The 15,102-nt window shown below is 40.5% G+C and overlaps 1 protein-coding gene and 1 non-coding gene across 8 annotated transcripts in view; one reads left to right on the forward strand and one right to left on the reverse strand.

Annotated features, from left to right (window-relative positions):
* Positions 1-51: 51 nt before the first annotated feature.
* On the reverse strand, positions 52-158 carry LOC125092522 (U6 spliceosomal RNA). Its single transcript, XR_007124982.1, has one exon. It is a non-coding gene; the product is annotated as a U6 spliceosomal RNA (small nuclear RNA).
* A 2,135-nt stretch (positions 159-2,293) lies between these two features.
* Positions 2,294-15,102, forward strand: part of PHF8 (PHD finger protein 8) — a 91,227-nt gene continuing 78,418 nt past the window's right edge. For 3 of the 7 annotated variants that reach the window (XM_047715467.1, XM_047715472.1, XM_047715473.1), the window contains exons 1-2: positions 2,495-2,692; positions 3,610-3,799. In XM_047715467.1, coding sequence (XP_047571423.1) covers positions 3,702-3,799 — 98 coding nt within the window. In that variant the 5' untranslated portion in view covers positions 2,495-2,692; positions 3,610-3,701. Of the gene's footprint in view, positions 2,422-2,452; positions 2,693-2,851; positions 3,399-3,609; positions 3,800-15,102 lie in introns of those variants that run through there. The other 4 variants (XM_047715471.1, XM_047715469.1, XM_047715468.1 and 1 more) reach the window with 4 other exon arrangements.

Genomic DNA, 15,102 nt, shown 5'->3' on the forward strand with positions numbered 1-15,102 from the left:
TCATTACTAATGCAATAGCCTCCTCCCTCCTATCTCCCTTCATTTTTCTTTTTTATTATGGAAGACTTCATAATATTACATGGCATCTTTGTGCAGGGGCTATGTTAATCTTATTTGTGTCTTTCCAATTTTATTATGGCCAAAATGAGTCCATCTTGCCTCCTTGTGAAGCTAAGAAGGCTCTACCTGTGGGACCTATCACTTGCCATATGGTCATGTTGTCATATGTTTTTATAGAGTTTGCAAACTATATTTAAAGCACAAGTGGTTAAAACTGCTTTCCTCTTCCACTGGTTTCCTCCTAGTCACACTTTCTCTTGTATTAGGTGGTGTTGGAGCTGCCAGACATTTTGAGACCCAGCTAAGTGAAAGCTGATTTAGGAGTTACATTTAGTTTGGGTTTGGTGAGACATTGTATCTCTTCGATTTATAATTATTACCCAGGTGTAGTAATAGCTTCTAAAAATACTCTGTCCACCTTTGAGCCTAATTTTGTATTCACTATTCTGTTTCTTAAACTCCTACCTCACAAACTGTATAAGCTTCAGGTCCCACTAAACCTCGATTTTTCCCTGGCTAAGACACAAATGTGACTCAGCTGCTCTCACTCAAACACTTTAGTGGTTTGTTATTGCTTACAGGGTAAAATCTAATATTTAATTTCTCTTTGTAAACATTTTCTCATGTGCTTCTATGAATTTGTACATGTTGATTCTTTTATCTACCATGCTCTTGCTTGTTAATTTATTGGACCTACAGATCTCCCTGACACCTTCCTTGACAGCAGTAAGCAACTTCTGATGCACTTTCATGATTTTATTTTGCACTTTGCAAGAGGTGCCTGTGTGCTTACTTGACCTTGTAATCCAATTGTTGACTTGCCAGCTTGTCTCCTGCCTCTGCTGGCAATTTTCCCACTGCAGAGTCCCTCTTCAACATTGTATCCCCAGGACCTAAGCCACCACTACTTAGAAAATTGGTGTGCACACATATAATTTCTTGTTTAAAGTGGTGAGAACCTTTAAAAAAATGAAATAGTATGAGGATTCCTAGAGAATATTCTAGAATGTCAGGAAACACCAGCGCCATCTTAAACCATGTGTGTGGATCTCCATTCTTTCAACCCCTTCTCCCACCCAACCCTCAGGCTGCAGTCAGAAAATCTTGGGACTTGTGCATGAAAATCCTACACTGTATCTGAAGCAAACTGAACTGAAACAGTGGAGTCAAAGAAAAGAGAGTTCAGAGGGCGCTGGGAAGTCGACAGAAGCTTTATGGAGGAACTAGGATTGAGGGACCAATTGAGGGACCAATGACAGAACATGGGGATAGTAGAGGGTGCAAAGTTCAACTTCTCGGCTCTGAAATTCAAGCTACGTGTCTTCCCTAAGCCCATGTGGTCACTTGAGAATAATAAGAGAGGTTCCCTTACAGGGTGAAGAATAAACGCTTCGGAGACGGTGCAAAACAGCCTAGCCACTGAATGTGCTCGAAGACCAGAAGCTGTTGTGCGTACTCCACCCCTTCCCTGGCCCAAGCCCGCCCCCACCGTCACCCATTAGTTTTGCCAGTTTGCAGTCACTGAGTTCACCTCCTCTCATAGGACGAGAAGGCTGAGGAGGGGGAGGGGAGGGAGTACGGAAGGAGTGGAGGCGGAGGAGGAGTGAGTGTGAGTGAGTGTGTGTGTGTACGTGTTGGCGCCGGGGGGTTAGGGGTGGTGGTGATGCTTAACTCCCCGTTTACCCCGAGGAGGAAAACTGGAAAGGGTCTGGCCCCACTCAAAATGGAGCCAAGCGACTGCCTCGCCTAAGATGGTGGCTTAAGGTCCTCAGCCTCGATTGGTTACCTAGAAGAAACGAACAGGACCAAAGGTAGCCGAATCCCGTCCCCTTTTCTCAAGTTGGCGCCCCGCCTCTGCTGGCGTCACGCGGGAGCCGCTAGCTTCCCTTCCCCGCCTCTGCCGCGGTTACCTCCTGTGCCCAGCCCTCATAAGATGGCGGTCGGGTAGCCTCCCCGCGGCGGCGCCGCCACTCTCAATATGGTAGCTGTTTACCCCATATTTCTCCTCCCCTCTTCGTTTCAACTTCCTCTTTGTTTTGAATAAACTTTATTGACTACTTCGAATCGCCTACCACTGCCACTGGGCTGCTCCCGGCGACTTTTCAGGCAGTTTTCTCTCCGATCTGGCCGCAGGCGCAGCTAATTCCTGGTTGGCTTCCTCGTGGCGATCTCCTGCTGGCCCAGCGACGACGCTGTTTGCTTGTTCACCGGGCGGCCACCGACTAGGCCCGAACCGCGGGCTCCAGTAGGCCCTAACGCCGGGCCCGGAGCAAAACCGTGAGGGAAAGCTGCCCTGAAGCACTACCCGGCGCCCGGGGCCCCGCGAGACCCAGCGGGTGGTTCTGCGGGAAGGCGAGCAAGGCTCGCAGCGTTGTCGTGACGATCCCAGAATTCGGCGCGCGCTGCCGGTGGGGCCGGAACTGCTAGCCGATCCTCCGCTCAGCTAGGCGCCCAGACGCTCCAGTGCGAGCCCGGCTCCCAGCGCGTCGCTGGAACTGAACTTCGCGAGTGTGAGCAATCCCTGCAGCTTTGCAGATGAGGAGGTCTCTGTAGGGCTTGGGACGAAAGACATTCTTGTCAGGTTTGGGGCGTGAGGAGGTTCCTGTCATTTTGGGAGGCGTGAGGAGATCTCGTAAGTTTCGGGGGCTGCAAGAATATTCCTGTCAATCTTGGGATTTGTGAGATCTCTGTCAGTTTTGGGGGACAAGGGAGTCCTCGTCACTTTGAGGGGGCTGTGAGGAAATGCCTGCCCGTTTCTGATCGTTGGGGGGGGGGAATCCTTTCTTAGTTGCAGGAGTGTGAAGAAATTCTATTCAGTTTCAAGGGTTTAAAGGAGATCCTTTTTAGTTTTGGGGGTGCAACGGGAACCCTTTCGTCTTTGAAGTAGGGGACGATCGGATCAGTTCTGAAATTGAGATTTCTTTCATTTGTTGGGGTGATGATACTCCTGACTGTTGGGGATGGAATGATTTTGAGAGTGAAGGAGAAGACCATTTAAACTCTCAGCACAACCCAGAACTGTGATTTGAGTTGGGCGCCTAGTCTTGTTTGCCTTGTTCTTGAAGGCATCAAGGTAATTGTCGAGTAATCTGAGCCAACTTTCAGGGATCCCTCATCTCTCTCTAGTTGCCCCTATGTTGGGGTTGAGAGAAGGGGCTTTTTCTGATGTACCCCAGCGTATTTCTTTAGGCTCTCGTTTGCGTCATAATAGAGCCCTAGGAAGAAAGGTTGTGAGCAAGGAGAGGGTACAGTGAGGGATCAAAGAAGCTTCCTGAAGGCGTCAGATATTTCCTTGAAACCCGGAAAGAAGTTATCACTGACTCTGGGGGCCGAAGGAGGTAGGGAAAAAACAAAAAAACCCTTGACCGTCAAACGCCGTCCTTTATTTGTTAAGGAAATTCTGGAGGCCGGTGGACTTTTCTCCGATTGCCCCCTACAGCCACACCAGCTGTGTTGCATCTCCGCAGCACTAACTGCCCATTCGTGAACGGAGGGTTGGTACCCTAGGGGACCTGATTCACTAGGTTAAAAAGTGTTGTTTGTGCCCAGCCATCGTCCAGAAAGGACGCGTGCTGCTGCCTGCTGCTTCTCTCGACGCTACGAACCTGGCCCGCCGCAGAGCGCTCCAAGGCCGGGCGAAGATGGCCTCAGTGCCAGTGTATTGCCTCTGCCGGCTGCCTTATGATGTGACCCGCTTCATGATCGAGTGTGACATGTGCCAGGACTGGTTTCATGGCAGGTAAGGAGGGCTGGGCAGGTGCTCATTTGCTCGCTCCTTTCTCAGCCCTGTTTTAGGTTCTCGCTCAGAAAACAACCCGCACCCCGCGCCCCTCCCCCCACTCCAGTGAAGAATTACCTCCAACCCACCTCCCAGACCCAGGTTCTCTCATCCCTTCTTGCAGACCAGAGCCTAGCTGACATTGGCTTCTGGTGTCTTCCTTTTTTCTCTTTTCCCATATATGTTTCTTCTTTGCCCCCTTTGACTTTATTTAATTTGCAAAATATTTTTGCAAATGTATCAGTTTTGTACCCTGGCAGTTGTGTTTTGCCTTAGACTCAGGCTTTGTAGCATACAGTACTATATTCTTGAGATAACTGAGTCCAACAAACATGGGTTTGAGTTGTGGCTTTGCAACTTAATATCAGTGTGTCCTTGGGTAAGTTGCTTTGCCTCTCTGAGCCCCATTGTCTTTGCCTATAAAATATATCTAATATATCTAATACATCTGTTCTGATTATTTAAAGTATTTTGCATGCACTCAGTGAGTGGAGGCAGAAATACAATAGGATTTCTGTTTCTTCAGTATTTATCTGCAGAACCATCCAACTGAATTGAATTAAGCAGAAGAGATATTGGGTAAAACAGCAGGAATAAGGCCACTAATGAATTTCCTCGTTAACCATGTGTGCTCATAAGCACCTGTCACCCAGGATCCCAGAGAAGTTAGTGTGTGGGAAAAAACTGATGTTATCCCATAATTGGGACTTAAATTCCAGTTTTGGAGAGAAAACCATGAGAGGAATTTTTGCACTGGAGTACAACAGAACAGTATATGGTGCCTCCTGTTGCATGTTAGATTCTAGTTTTCAGTTGTCACTAGTCCCTTACAAATGAGTTTCTGTTGTTTCACCCAAGACCAGACTGAAGGTGCTGATACTGCTAAAATTCTGTTCTCAGCAGGGATTGCCCCTTGCAGGGCATTCACGTTCATGTTCACCTGATCTTTATTGAGTATTTACTGTGTGCCAGGTGTGGAGTTCTTTTTTTTTTTTTAAAGATTTTATTTATGTACTTGAGAGAGAGAGAGTCAGAGGGAGAAGCAGACTCCCTGCTCAGCAGAGAGCCCAATGCAGGACTTGATCCTGGGACTCCAGGATCATGACCTGAGCCAAAGGCAGTCACTTAACCAACTGAGCCACCTAGGCACCCCAGGTGTGGAGTTCTGTTTGCTGCTTCATGTTGTTTAAGAGAGGACAGACCTACAGGGTGGGGCATTTTCCTTTCCTCTGGAAATTAGCGGGATTAAGATGATTTTCAGGATTCCTGGTATCTTTGCTACTGCTGATCAAGTCACTCCTCTGTTTAAAATTCTTTTGGTGGTTCCCCTATAGAATGAAATTCAGTCTCCTTTGTGTGACAGATAAGACCTTTTGTGATCTACTTGTTCAGTCTCATTTCCCGCCACTCCTCCTCCTGTTTCTGTCTTTATGCCCCAGCGAGACTGAACTACTTAGAGTTCTGGGAGGATTTTATACTCCTTTATGCCTCTTCTTTGTGTGTGCTATTCCTACTAATGTCCTCTCTTTTACAACTCATAGCATATATCTCCTCTGTAAAAGGCCTCCATCCTCCTGGTTCCTATTGCACTTTGTGTACATATTTACCGAAAGTAATTATTTCATCATCTCATAGTCATAAATACGTCTGTGTCACTCATTAGCCAGAGCTACTTGAGGGCAGATATGTCATCTTTTCAGTTTTGCTATCCCTAGAACCTAGCTCAGTGCTAAACATTTCATAGATTGAGTGCATTTTTGAATGAATGAATGAATGAATGTGTCTTCTTAAAAAAAGCTATTGCCTGTGCCCTTGCTTTGGTTTATGTGAAAAGTGTGTAGGTTCAAACTTAGGAAGGAATTCCTTCCTGCCTACAATGTAGAGACGCTAACCGCACAGTTTAGGAACAGAAAACTGGACCATATGCTCTCATATGCCAGGCCCCATGACAGGGACTTTGCATAAATTATTTCAATCCACACCCAACCCTGGAAGTTAGATTTTTCTTTTTTAAATAATATTTTAAGTTTTTTCCTGACTGCATATGTGAGACATGCTCATTGTAGAAAAGAAAAATTATAAAGAAGGAAATAAAAATCATCTATGAATCTGCTATCCTGCATAATCCACTGTTAAATGTTTTGTTGCATTAACTCCTGTCTTTTGACTTAGAATATGAAACTGTATTTTTATAAAATAGGATTGTATTATAAATACCATTTTGTAGCCTGATTTGTATTCTTACTGAACATTATAATGTGAGTATTTTACCAGGTCGTCAAATATTCTTCTAAACTTCATTTCTGATATCCCACCATATATATGTGTCATCAGTTACTTGGTCATTTCCTCTGTGGTTGGATACTTAACATTAGTTCTACTATTTTATAATGAAATATTGTGATATGAGGGAAACTTGGAGGATTCTGGAAATGTTTTTCATTTTAATACGGGGTTCTGGTTAAAACAAAAAGAAAAACATTATGGTGAATATTGTTGCACATTAGAGACTTGACATTTATAATGAATGCCACGGAGGTCTTTAAGAATTCCAAATTTACAAATATGGAAATGGGTTTACGGACCACGCTCCTCCTTAATCACATTTCTATGGTGAGTCCTGTGTTTCTGTAAACACCCCAACACAGGCAAATTGCCTTAATTTTTTTTTCTATGAAAGAGACCACATTTTTATGTCTTCGTGCTTCTGTCTCTGGGCTAGCAGAAAACAAGGAAGCCAGCTGAGAATAAGGTCCTTGGGTCGCTCCTGCTTACTCAGTGCATTGTGTCCATGCACATGCACGCACACACACCAGGCTCACAGTGCTCCATATACGATTGTACTTAAGCACAATTGAAAATGACTCGATATTGTGGACTTTTCATGATTGCTCACCATAGTTAAGCCCACAAATGCCTGTAGGTGATATAAATCCGTCCACGTTTCTGATGACTTCCAGAGGCTAGATTTCTTAAAGTCCGGTTGGGGAATAGTAATGCCAAGTTACTTCCTGGAAAGGTTATAACAAGGAAGGTGACCGTTCCATTTTGCTGGTGAGAATCTACAATTCGTGGAATTACTTTCTAAAGTCTGTATTTGAACTTAGAATTACCTGGCTCCAGAGCCCAGGTTCTCAAAAGTGGAAAAATGTTGGTATTAGCTTTATTTCTCCTACTATAAAGGGTGGGGTTTTTGCAAGTCACTTTGATTTGTAGAGCAGTGGTTCTCCCAACTTTAACGTGCATCAGAATCACGTGGGAGACCTGTTAAAAGACAAGGTAGGTAGGCCCCACTTACAGGGTTTCTGATTTAGTAGGTGAGTGGGGGCCACCCTCAGAATCCCTGACTTATAGCATTATTCTGTCTCAGTTCTTCCCCTTCTCTGCAGAGTGTGACAGCTTCTGATGTTGAGGGAATAGGCAGGCTAACATACCCTTATTGTATAGTGTTCTCAAAGTGTGGTTCATTAACGAAATTTGTTAAAAATGTGAATTCTTGGGCTGGGACCCAGCAATTTCTAACAAAAAGGAAGAATCTGATGCACCTTAACTTTCAAGAATCACTGTTGTACACTGGCAGAGAGTTAGTTGGTGAGCATTTATTGATGTCTGGGGCTTTGGCAAAACGTTACTCCTTTGCAGTGTTCCTGTCTAGAAAGGAGGTATTGGTTGGCACAGCCTCCAGGGGTGACTCTGAACTCTGGAGGAAATGGCACTAGCTTCAGAACTGGGTTCGAATTCTGACTCTTCTAAGCAAAGGATTTCATCTCTGTGAAGCCTAGTTTCCCCAAGAGTGGTTGTAATTTAAATAAAATGATAATGAAAAAAAAATGGCCTTTGTTTACCAAGTACTAGCAAATGTGTCAGCCACTATGCTAAATACTTTGCCTAATTAACTTGGTTTAATCTTTTAAAAATTTAATCATTTTAAAATTATGGATTATATTTATTTAATAGTTTTAGGACTATTAAAGTTATCTATTTAATATTGGGTATGTTGTGGTAGTTCGTGCTTGCCAAGGAACTGATACATTTCATCTAAGTTGTCAAATGTAAGTGTGTAGAATTGTTGACAGTATTCCCACAGACTAGCTTTGTGGTGATACTTCATTCCTGATACTGAAAATTTGCATCTCCTTTTTTCTTTCTCAGACTTGGTAGACATTTGTCAGTTTTGTTGATCTTTTCAAAGAACAAGCTTTTTGTTTTGTTGGCATTCTCTATTGTCTTTCTGTTTTCAACGTCATTGATTTTATGCCTTTATTATTTCCTTCTGCTTGCTTTGGATTTATTTTTCTCCTCTTTACCTAATTTTTTGAGGTGGGACCTTCGGTTATTGATTTGAGACTTTTCCCATTTTCTAATGTAAGTATTTAGTCTTACTAATTTCCCTCTTAGTATGGATATAACTGTGTTCCACAAATTTTGATATTTTCCTTTTCATGTAGTTCAATGTAATTTTTTAAAGATTTATTTATTTATTTGAGAGAGAGGGCAGGGGGCAAAGGGAGAGGAAGAGAATCCTCAAGTACACTCCACGCTAAGCATGGAGCCTGATGTTGGATTCATTCTCATGACTCTGAGATCATGACCTGAGCTAAAACCAATAGTCAGATGTTTAACCGACTGAGCCACCCAGGTGCCTCTAGTTCAATGTAATTTTCAATTTCCTTAGAGACTTCATGTTTGATTTATGAATTGCATAGCAGTGTGTTGTTTAGTTTCCACATATTTGTAGATTTTCCTGTTAATTCTGTTACTGATTTCTGTTTTGGTTCCATAGTGGTCAGAGAATATTCTCTGTCTAATTTCACTTTCTTTAAACTTATTGAGGTTTGTTTTGTGGCCTGGGATATGCTCTATCTTGGTAAATGTTCCATGGTCACATGAAAAGAATCCTGCTGTTGCTGGGTTGAGTTTTCTATAAATGTCAATTTACTCCTGTTGGTTGATGGTGTTGCTGAATTGTTCCTTGTCCTTGCTGATTTTCTATCTAGTTCAGTCAAGTGTTGAGAAGGAGATATTGAAGTGTCCAGTTACAAGTGTCAATTTGTTTCCTTTCAGTTCTATCAGTTTCCTTTCAGTTTGTTTCCTATCAGTTCAGCTTCATATTTTGCAGCTTTGTTGTTTGATGCATATGCATTGAAGATTGCTATGTCTTGGTGGATTGACCTTGTTATTATTATGATGTCCTTCTCTGTCTCTGGTAATTTTTTGCATGGAAGTCTACTTTATATGATATTAATATAGCCACTCCTTTCTTCTGATTAAAGGTTGCATCATATATCCTTTTTTATCCCTTTACTTTCAGTTTTCATCATTGTATATAAAGTGAGTTTTTTGTAGTAGATAGCATATAGTAAGTTTAGTATCATTTTTATCCACTCTGCCTTTCTCCTTTGTTATATTTAGACCATTTCTACTTAATGTGGTTATTGATATATTGGGGCTTAAGTCTGTCATTTTGCTTTGTTTTATTTTCTGGTTGTTCCTCTTTTCTCTCTTCTCTTTATCCTACCACCCCGTGGAATTTTCTAGAATTCCACCTTGACTTATCTGTTGTGTTTTTGAATATATCTCTTTGTATAGCTTTTTTCACTGCTTGCTCTAGGTACTAACATAATATATACATAACATACCACAATCATCTAGTATTGACATCTTACCAATTTGAGTGAAGAGTAGAAACCTTACTACCCTTTAAACTCCTTTATGCTTCCAGGTTTATAGTATAATTATCTTGAATATTTTCTCTACCTACAATGAGAAGCACATCAGATAGTGTTACAGTTTTTGTTTCAACTGTCAAACAGATTTAGAAAACTCAAGAAGGTAAGGAAAGTATACTCTATTTACCTATATTTTTACTCCTTCCCCTTTTCTGGCTTATTTCCTGATTGTCCCAAAGATTCATTTGTCATCTTCCTTTTTAGAGAGCTTCCTTTGGCCGTTGTTTTAGGATAGGTCTGCTGGCAACAGATACTTTTAGTGTTCCTTCATATGAGAATGTCTTGATTTCTCTTGGATTCCTAAAGGTCTTTTTTTTTAAAGATTTTATTTATTTATTTGATAGAGAGTGAGAGCAAGAGAGATCACAGAGGGATAGGGAGAAGCAGACTCGCTGCTGAGCAGGGATCCTGCTCTACCCCAGGATGCGGGGCTCTATCCCAGGACCCTGAGATCATGACCTGAGCTAAAGGCAGCCGCTTAACTTAAAGTGACTGAGCCATCCAGGAGCCCCTGATGGTCTTTTCATTTGATATTAGGTTCTGGGTTTTTAGTTCTTCTTCAGCTCTTAAAAACTATTGTGCTGCTTCCTTTTGGCCTCATAGTTTTGGATGAGAGATCCTTATTCACTTGAATTGGTGTCCTCCTTTAGGTAATGTGTCATTTCTTTATCACTGCTTTAAAAGTTTTTTCCTTTGGTGGTGCCTGGGTGGCTCAGTCTGTTAAGCATCCGTTTCCTTATTTTGTCTCAGGTCATGATCTCAGGATTATGGGGTTGAGCGCCACGTCGGGCTCCATGCTCGGCGTGGAGCCTGCTAAAGATATTCTCTCCTGCTCCCCCACCTTCTCCCGCACTCTGCTCGCATGTGCTCTCTCTCTCTCTCTCTGAAAAAAAGATGAAGATTTTTTCCTTTGTCTTTTGTGTTCAGGAGTTTGAGTATGCTATTTTTCTGGGTAAAAATATTTCAGTTTGTCTTTGGTTTTAGTTTTACAGGTTGGGAAAGCTCTGTTTGTATTTTTTAATCTATTTTTTCTTTCAATTTTGTTGAGGTATAATTGACATACAGTACTGTATCAGTTTAAGTTGTAGAGTATAAGTACTTCACTTATATATTATGAAATAGTTACCGCAATAAGTTTAGTTACTATCACTTCATATAGATACCCCCCAAAAAGAAAAGAAAACTCTTTTTTTCCCTTGTGATAACAACTTTTAGATTTACTTTCTTAGCAACTTTCAGATACACCATATAACAGTGTTAACTGTAGTCCTCATATCTTACATTACATCCCCAGTACGTATTTATCTTATAACTGGAAGTTTGTGCCTTTTGACAGTCTTTCTTCAATTCTCCCAGCCTCATTCCCCCCGACCTCTAGTAACTACAGGTCTTAGCTCTTTTTCTATGAGTTTGCATTTTCTTGTTTTATTATTTTTTTTTAATTTTTTTATAATTTTTTATTTTTCAGCATAACAGTATTCATTATTTTTGCACCACACCCAGTGCTCCATGCAATCCGTGCCCTCTCTAATACCCACCACCTGGTTCCCCCAACCTCCCACCCCCCCACCTCTTCAAACCCTTCAGATTGTTTTTCATAGTCCATAGTCTCTCATTGTTCACCTCCCCTTCCAATTTCTCCCAACTCCCTTCTCCTAACTCCCCATGTCCTCCATGCTGTTTGTTATGTTCCACAAATAAGTGAAACCATATGATAATTGACTCTCTCTGCTTGACTTATTTCACTCAGCATAATCTCTTCCAGTCCCGTCCATGTTGCTACAAAAGTTGGGTATTCATCCTTTCTGATGGAGGCATAATACTCCATAGTGTATATGGACCACATCTTCCTTATCCATTCGTCCGTTGAAGGGCATCTTGGTTCTTTCCACAGTTTGGCGACCATGGCCATTGCTGCTATAAACATTGGGGTACAGATGGCCCTTCTTTTCACTCCATCTGTATCTTTGGGGTAAATACCCAGTAGTGCAATGGCAGGGTCATAGGGAAGTTCTATTTTTAATTTCTTGAGGAATCTCCACACTGTTCTCCAAAGAGGCTGTACCAACTTGCATTCCCCCCAACAGTGTAAGAGGGTTCCCCTTTCTCCACATCCCCTCCAACACATGTTGTTTCCTGTCTTGCTAGTTTTGGCCATTCTAACTGGTGTAAGGTGGTATCTCAAGGTGGTTTTAATTTGAATCTCCCTGATGGCTAGTGATGATGAACATTTTTTCATGTGTCTGATAGCCATTTGTATGTCTTCATTGGAGAAGTGTCTGTTCATATCTTCTGCCCATTTTTTGATAGGATTATCTGTTTTGTGTGTGTTGAGTTTGAGGAGTTCTTTATAGATCCTGGATATCAACCTTTTGTCTGTAGTGTCATTTGCAAATATCTTCTCCCATTCCGTGGGTTGCCTCTTTGTTTTGTTGACTGTTTCCTTTGCTGTGCAGAAGCTTTTGATTTTGATGAAGTCCCAAAAGTTTATTTTGGCTTTTGTTTCCTTTGTCTTTGGAGACATATCTTGAAAGAAGTTGCTGTGGCTGATATCGAAGAGATTATTGCCTATGTTCTCCTCTAGGATTCTGATGGATTCCTGTCTCACGTTGAGGTCTTTTATCCATTTTGAGTTTATCTTTGTGTACGGTTTAAGAGAATGGTTGAGTTTCATTCTTCTACATATAGCTGCCCAGTTTTCCCCGCACCATTTATTGAAGAGACTGTCTTTTTTCCACTGTATATTTTTTCCTGTTTTGTCGAAGATTAACTGACTATAGAGTTGAGGGTCCATATCTGGGCTCTCTACTCTGTTCCACTGGTCTGTGTGTCTGTTTTTATGCCAGTACCATGCTGTCTTGGTGATTACAACTTTGTAGTAAAGCTTGAAATCAGGTAACGTGATGCCCCCAGTTTTATTTTTGTTTTTCAACATTTCCTTAGTGATTCGGGGTCTCTTCTGGTTCCATACAAATTTTTGGAATAGTTGCTCCAGCTCTTTGAAGGATACCGGTGGAATTTTGGTTGGAATGGCATTAAAAGTATAGATTGCTCTAGGCAGTATAGACATTTTAACAATGTTTATTCTTCCGATCCAAGAGCATGGAATGGTCTTCCATCTTTTTGTGTCTTCTTCAATTTCTTTCATGAGTGTTCTGTAGTTCCTCGAGTACAGATCTTTTTACCTCTTTGGTTAGGTTTATTCCCAGGTATCTTATGGTTCTTGGTGCTACAGTAAATGGAATCGATTCTCTAATTTCCCTTTCTGTATTTTCATTGTTAGTGTATAAGAAAGCCACTGATTTCTGTACATTGACTTTGTATCCTGCCACGTTACTGAATTGCTGTATGAGTTCTAGCAGTTTGGGGGTGGAGTCTTTTGGGTTTTCCATATAAAGAATCATGTCATCTGCGAAGAGAGAGAGTTTGACTTCTTCATTGCCAATTTGGATACCTTTTATTTCTCTTTGTTGTCTGATTGCTGTTGCTAGGACTTCTAATGTTTTATTTTTTGTTTAGATTCCACGTATAAGTGTATAGTGAGATCCTATGTTATTTATCTTCTTCTGACTAACTTATTTAGTGTAATGCCCTCAAGGCCCGTCCATGTTGTTGCAAATGGTAGGATTTCTTTTTTTTTAATGGCTTAATAAAATAGTATTCCATTTTATGTGTGTGCATGTCACATTTTCTTTGTCCATTCATCTTTTGGTGGGCACTTAGGTTGTTTCCATGAGTTGGTTATTGTAAATCATGCTACAGTGAACATGGAGTTGCAGATATTTCTTCAACATAGTGATTTTGTTTCCTTGGATATTTACCTAGAAGTGGAATCACTATATCATGTGGTAGTTTTATTTTTAATTTTTTGAGGAACCTCCATACTTTTTTGCATAGTGGCTATACCAATTTAAGATTTTAATGATATTCTTCTAATCAATGAACACAGGTTTTCTTTCCATTTATTTGTATCTTTAGTTTCTTTCACTGATGGCTTATGGTTCTCAGTACAGAGATCTTTCACCTTCTTGTAAGTATTTTACATTTGTTATACTTTGTAAATGGGATGATTTTCTTTATTTCTTTTTAGATGATTTGTTGTTAGTGTAGAAAAATGTTACTGATTTTTGTATATTAATTTGGTATCCTGTAACTTTCCTGAATTCATGAATTAGATCTAAGTTTCTTGGTGGAGAATCTTATAATTTTCTATACATAATATCATGTCATCTGTAAATAGAGATAATTTTATTTCTTCCTTTCTAATTTTGATGCATTTTATTTCTTTTTCTTGCCTGATTGCTCTGTTGCAGGATTTCTAATACTATGTTGTATGGGAGTGGTGAGAATGAGCACCCTTGTCTTGTTCCTGATCTTACAGGAAAGGCTTTCAACCTTTCACCTTTGAGTGTGATGTCAACTGTGGGCCTGTTATATATGGCCTTTTTATGTTGAGACACCTTTCTTCTATACCCTGTCTTTTGGGAGTTTTTATCATGGACAGATGTTGAATTTTGCCAGATACTTTTTCTGTGCTTTTTGAGATGATTACATGATTTTTTTTCTTTCATTCTGTTAATGTGATGTATCACCTTTGTTGATTTGCTTATATTGAAACATCTTTGCATCCCAAAGATAAATCACACTTGATCATGGTAAATGCTTATTTTAATCTACTGCTGAATTCAGTTTGGTAGTATTTTGTTGAGAATTTTTTCATCTGTACTGATCAGGGATATTAGTGATATTAGTGTGTACTTTTCTTGTAGTGTCTCTTAGTGTCTTTATTTGGCTTTTGCTTTGTTTTATTTGATAATGCTGGCCTACTAAAATGAGTTTGAGAGTCTTCCTTCCTCTTTGATTATTTTTGAAGAATTGGAGAGGAATTGTAATTAATTTGTCTTTAAATATTTGGGTAAAATTCCCTGGTGAAGCCACCTGGTCCTGGGCTTTTCTTAACTGAAAGTTTTTTGTTGTTGTTGCTGAGTCGGTCTTTATACTAGTAATTGGTCTGTTCACATTTTCTACTTTTTCCTGATTCAGTCTTGGTAGATTCTATGTTTTTAAGAATTTATCCATTTCTTATGGGTTGTCCAGTTTGTTGGTGTAGAGTTGTTCATAGTTCAGTCTCTTTTCTTCCTGTTGTTCAAATTGGGTAATCTCTGTTTATCTTCAGGTTTACTGTTTTTTCCCCCCCCTCTGTTGTCTCCATTTTGCTCTTGAGCCCATCCAGTGAATTTTCATTAAAGTTATTACAGCGTTTAGTTCTAAAAGTGCCATTGGTTCTTTTCTTTATCTTCTACTTTGCAGAAATTCTCCATTTTTTTTTTTTTTTGGCTGACATTTTCTATCTATTCATTTGTTTCTGGCATGTTTGTAATTGTTCATTAAAACATTTTTATGATTACTCCTTTAAAATCCTTGCCAGATAATTCCAACATCTGTGTCCTCTCAGCGTTGAGATTATTGATTTCCTTTGCTTATTCAAGTTATGATTTTCCTTGTTCTTGATATAATGAGTGCTTATTTTCATGA

Source organism: Lutra lutra, chromosome X (assembly GCF_902655055.1).
Source record: "Lutra lutra chromosome X, mLutLut1.2, whole genome shotgun sequence".
NCBI classification, from domain to species: domain Eukaryota; kingdom Metazoa; phylum Chordata; class Mammalia; order Carnivora; family Mustelidae; genus Lutra; species Lutra lutra.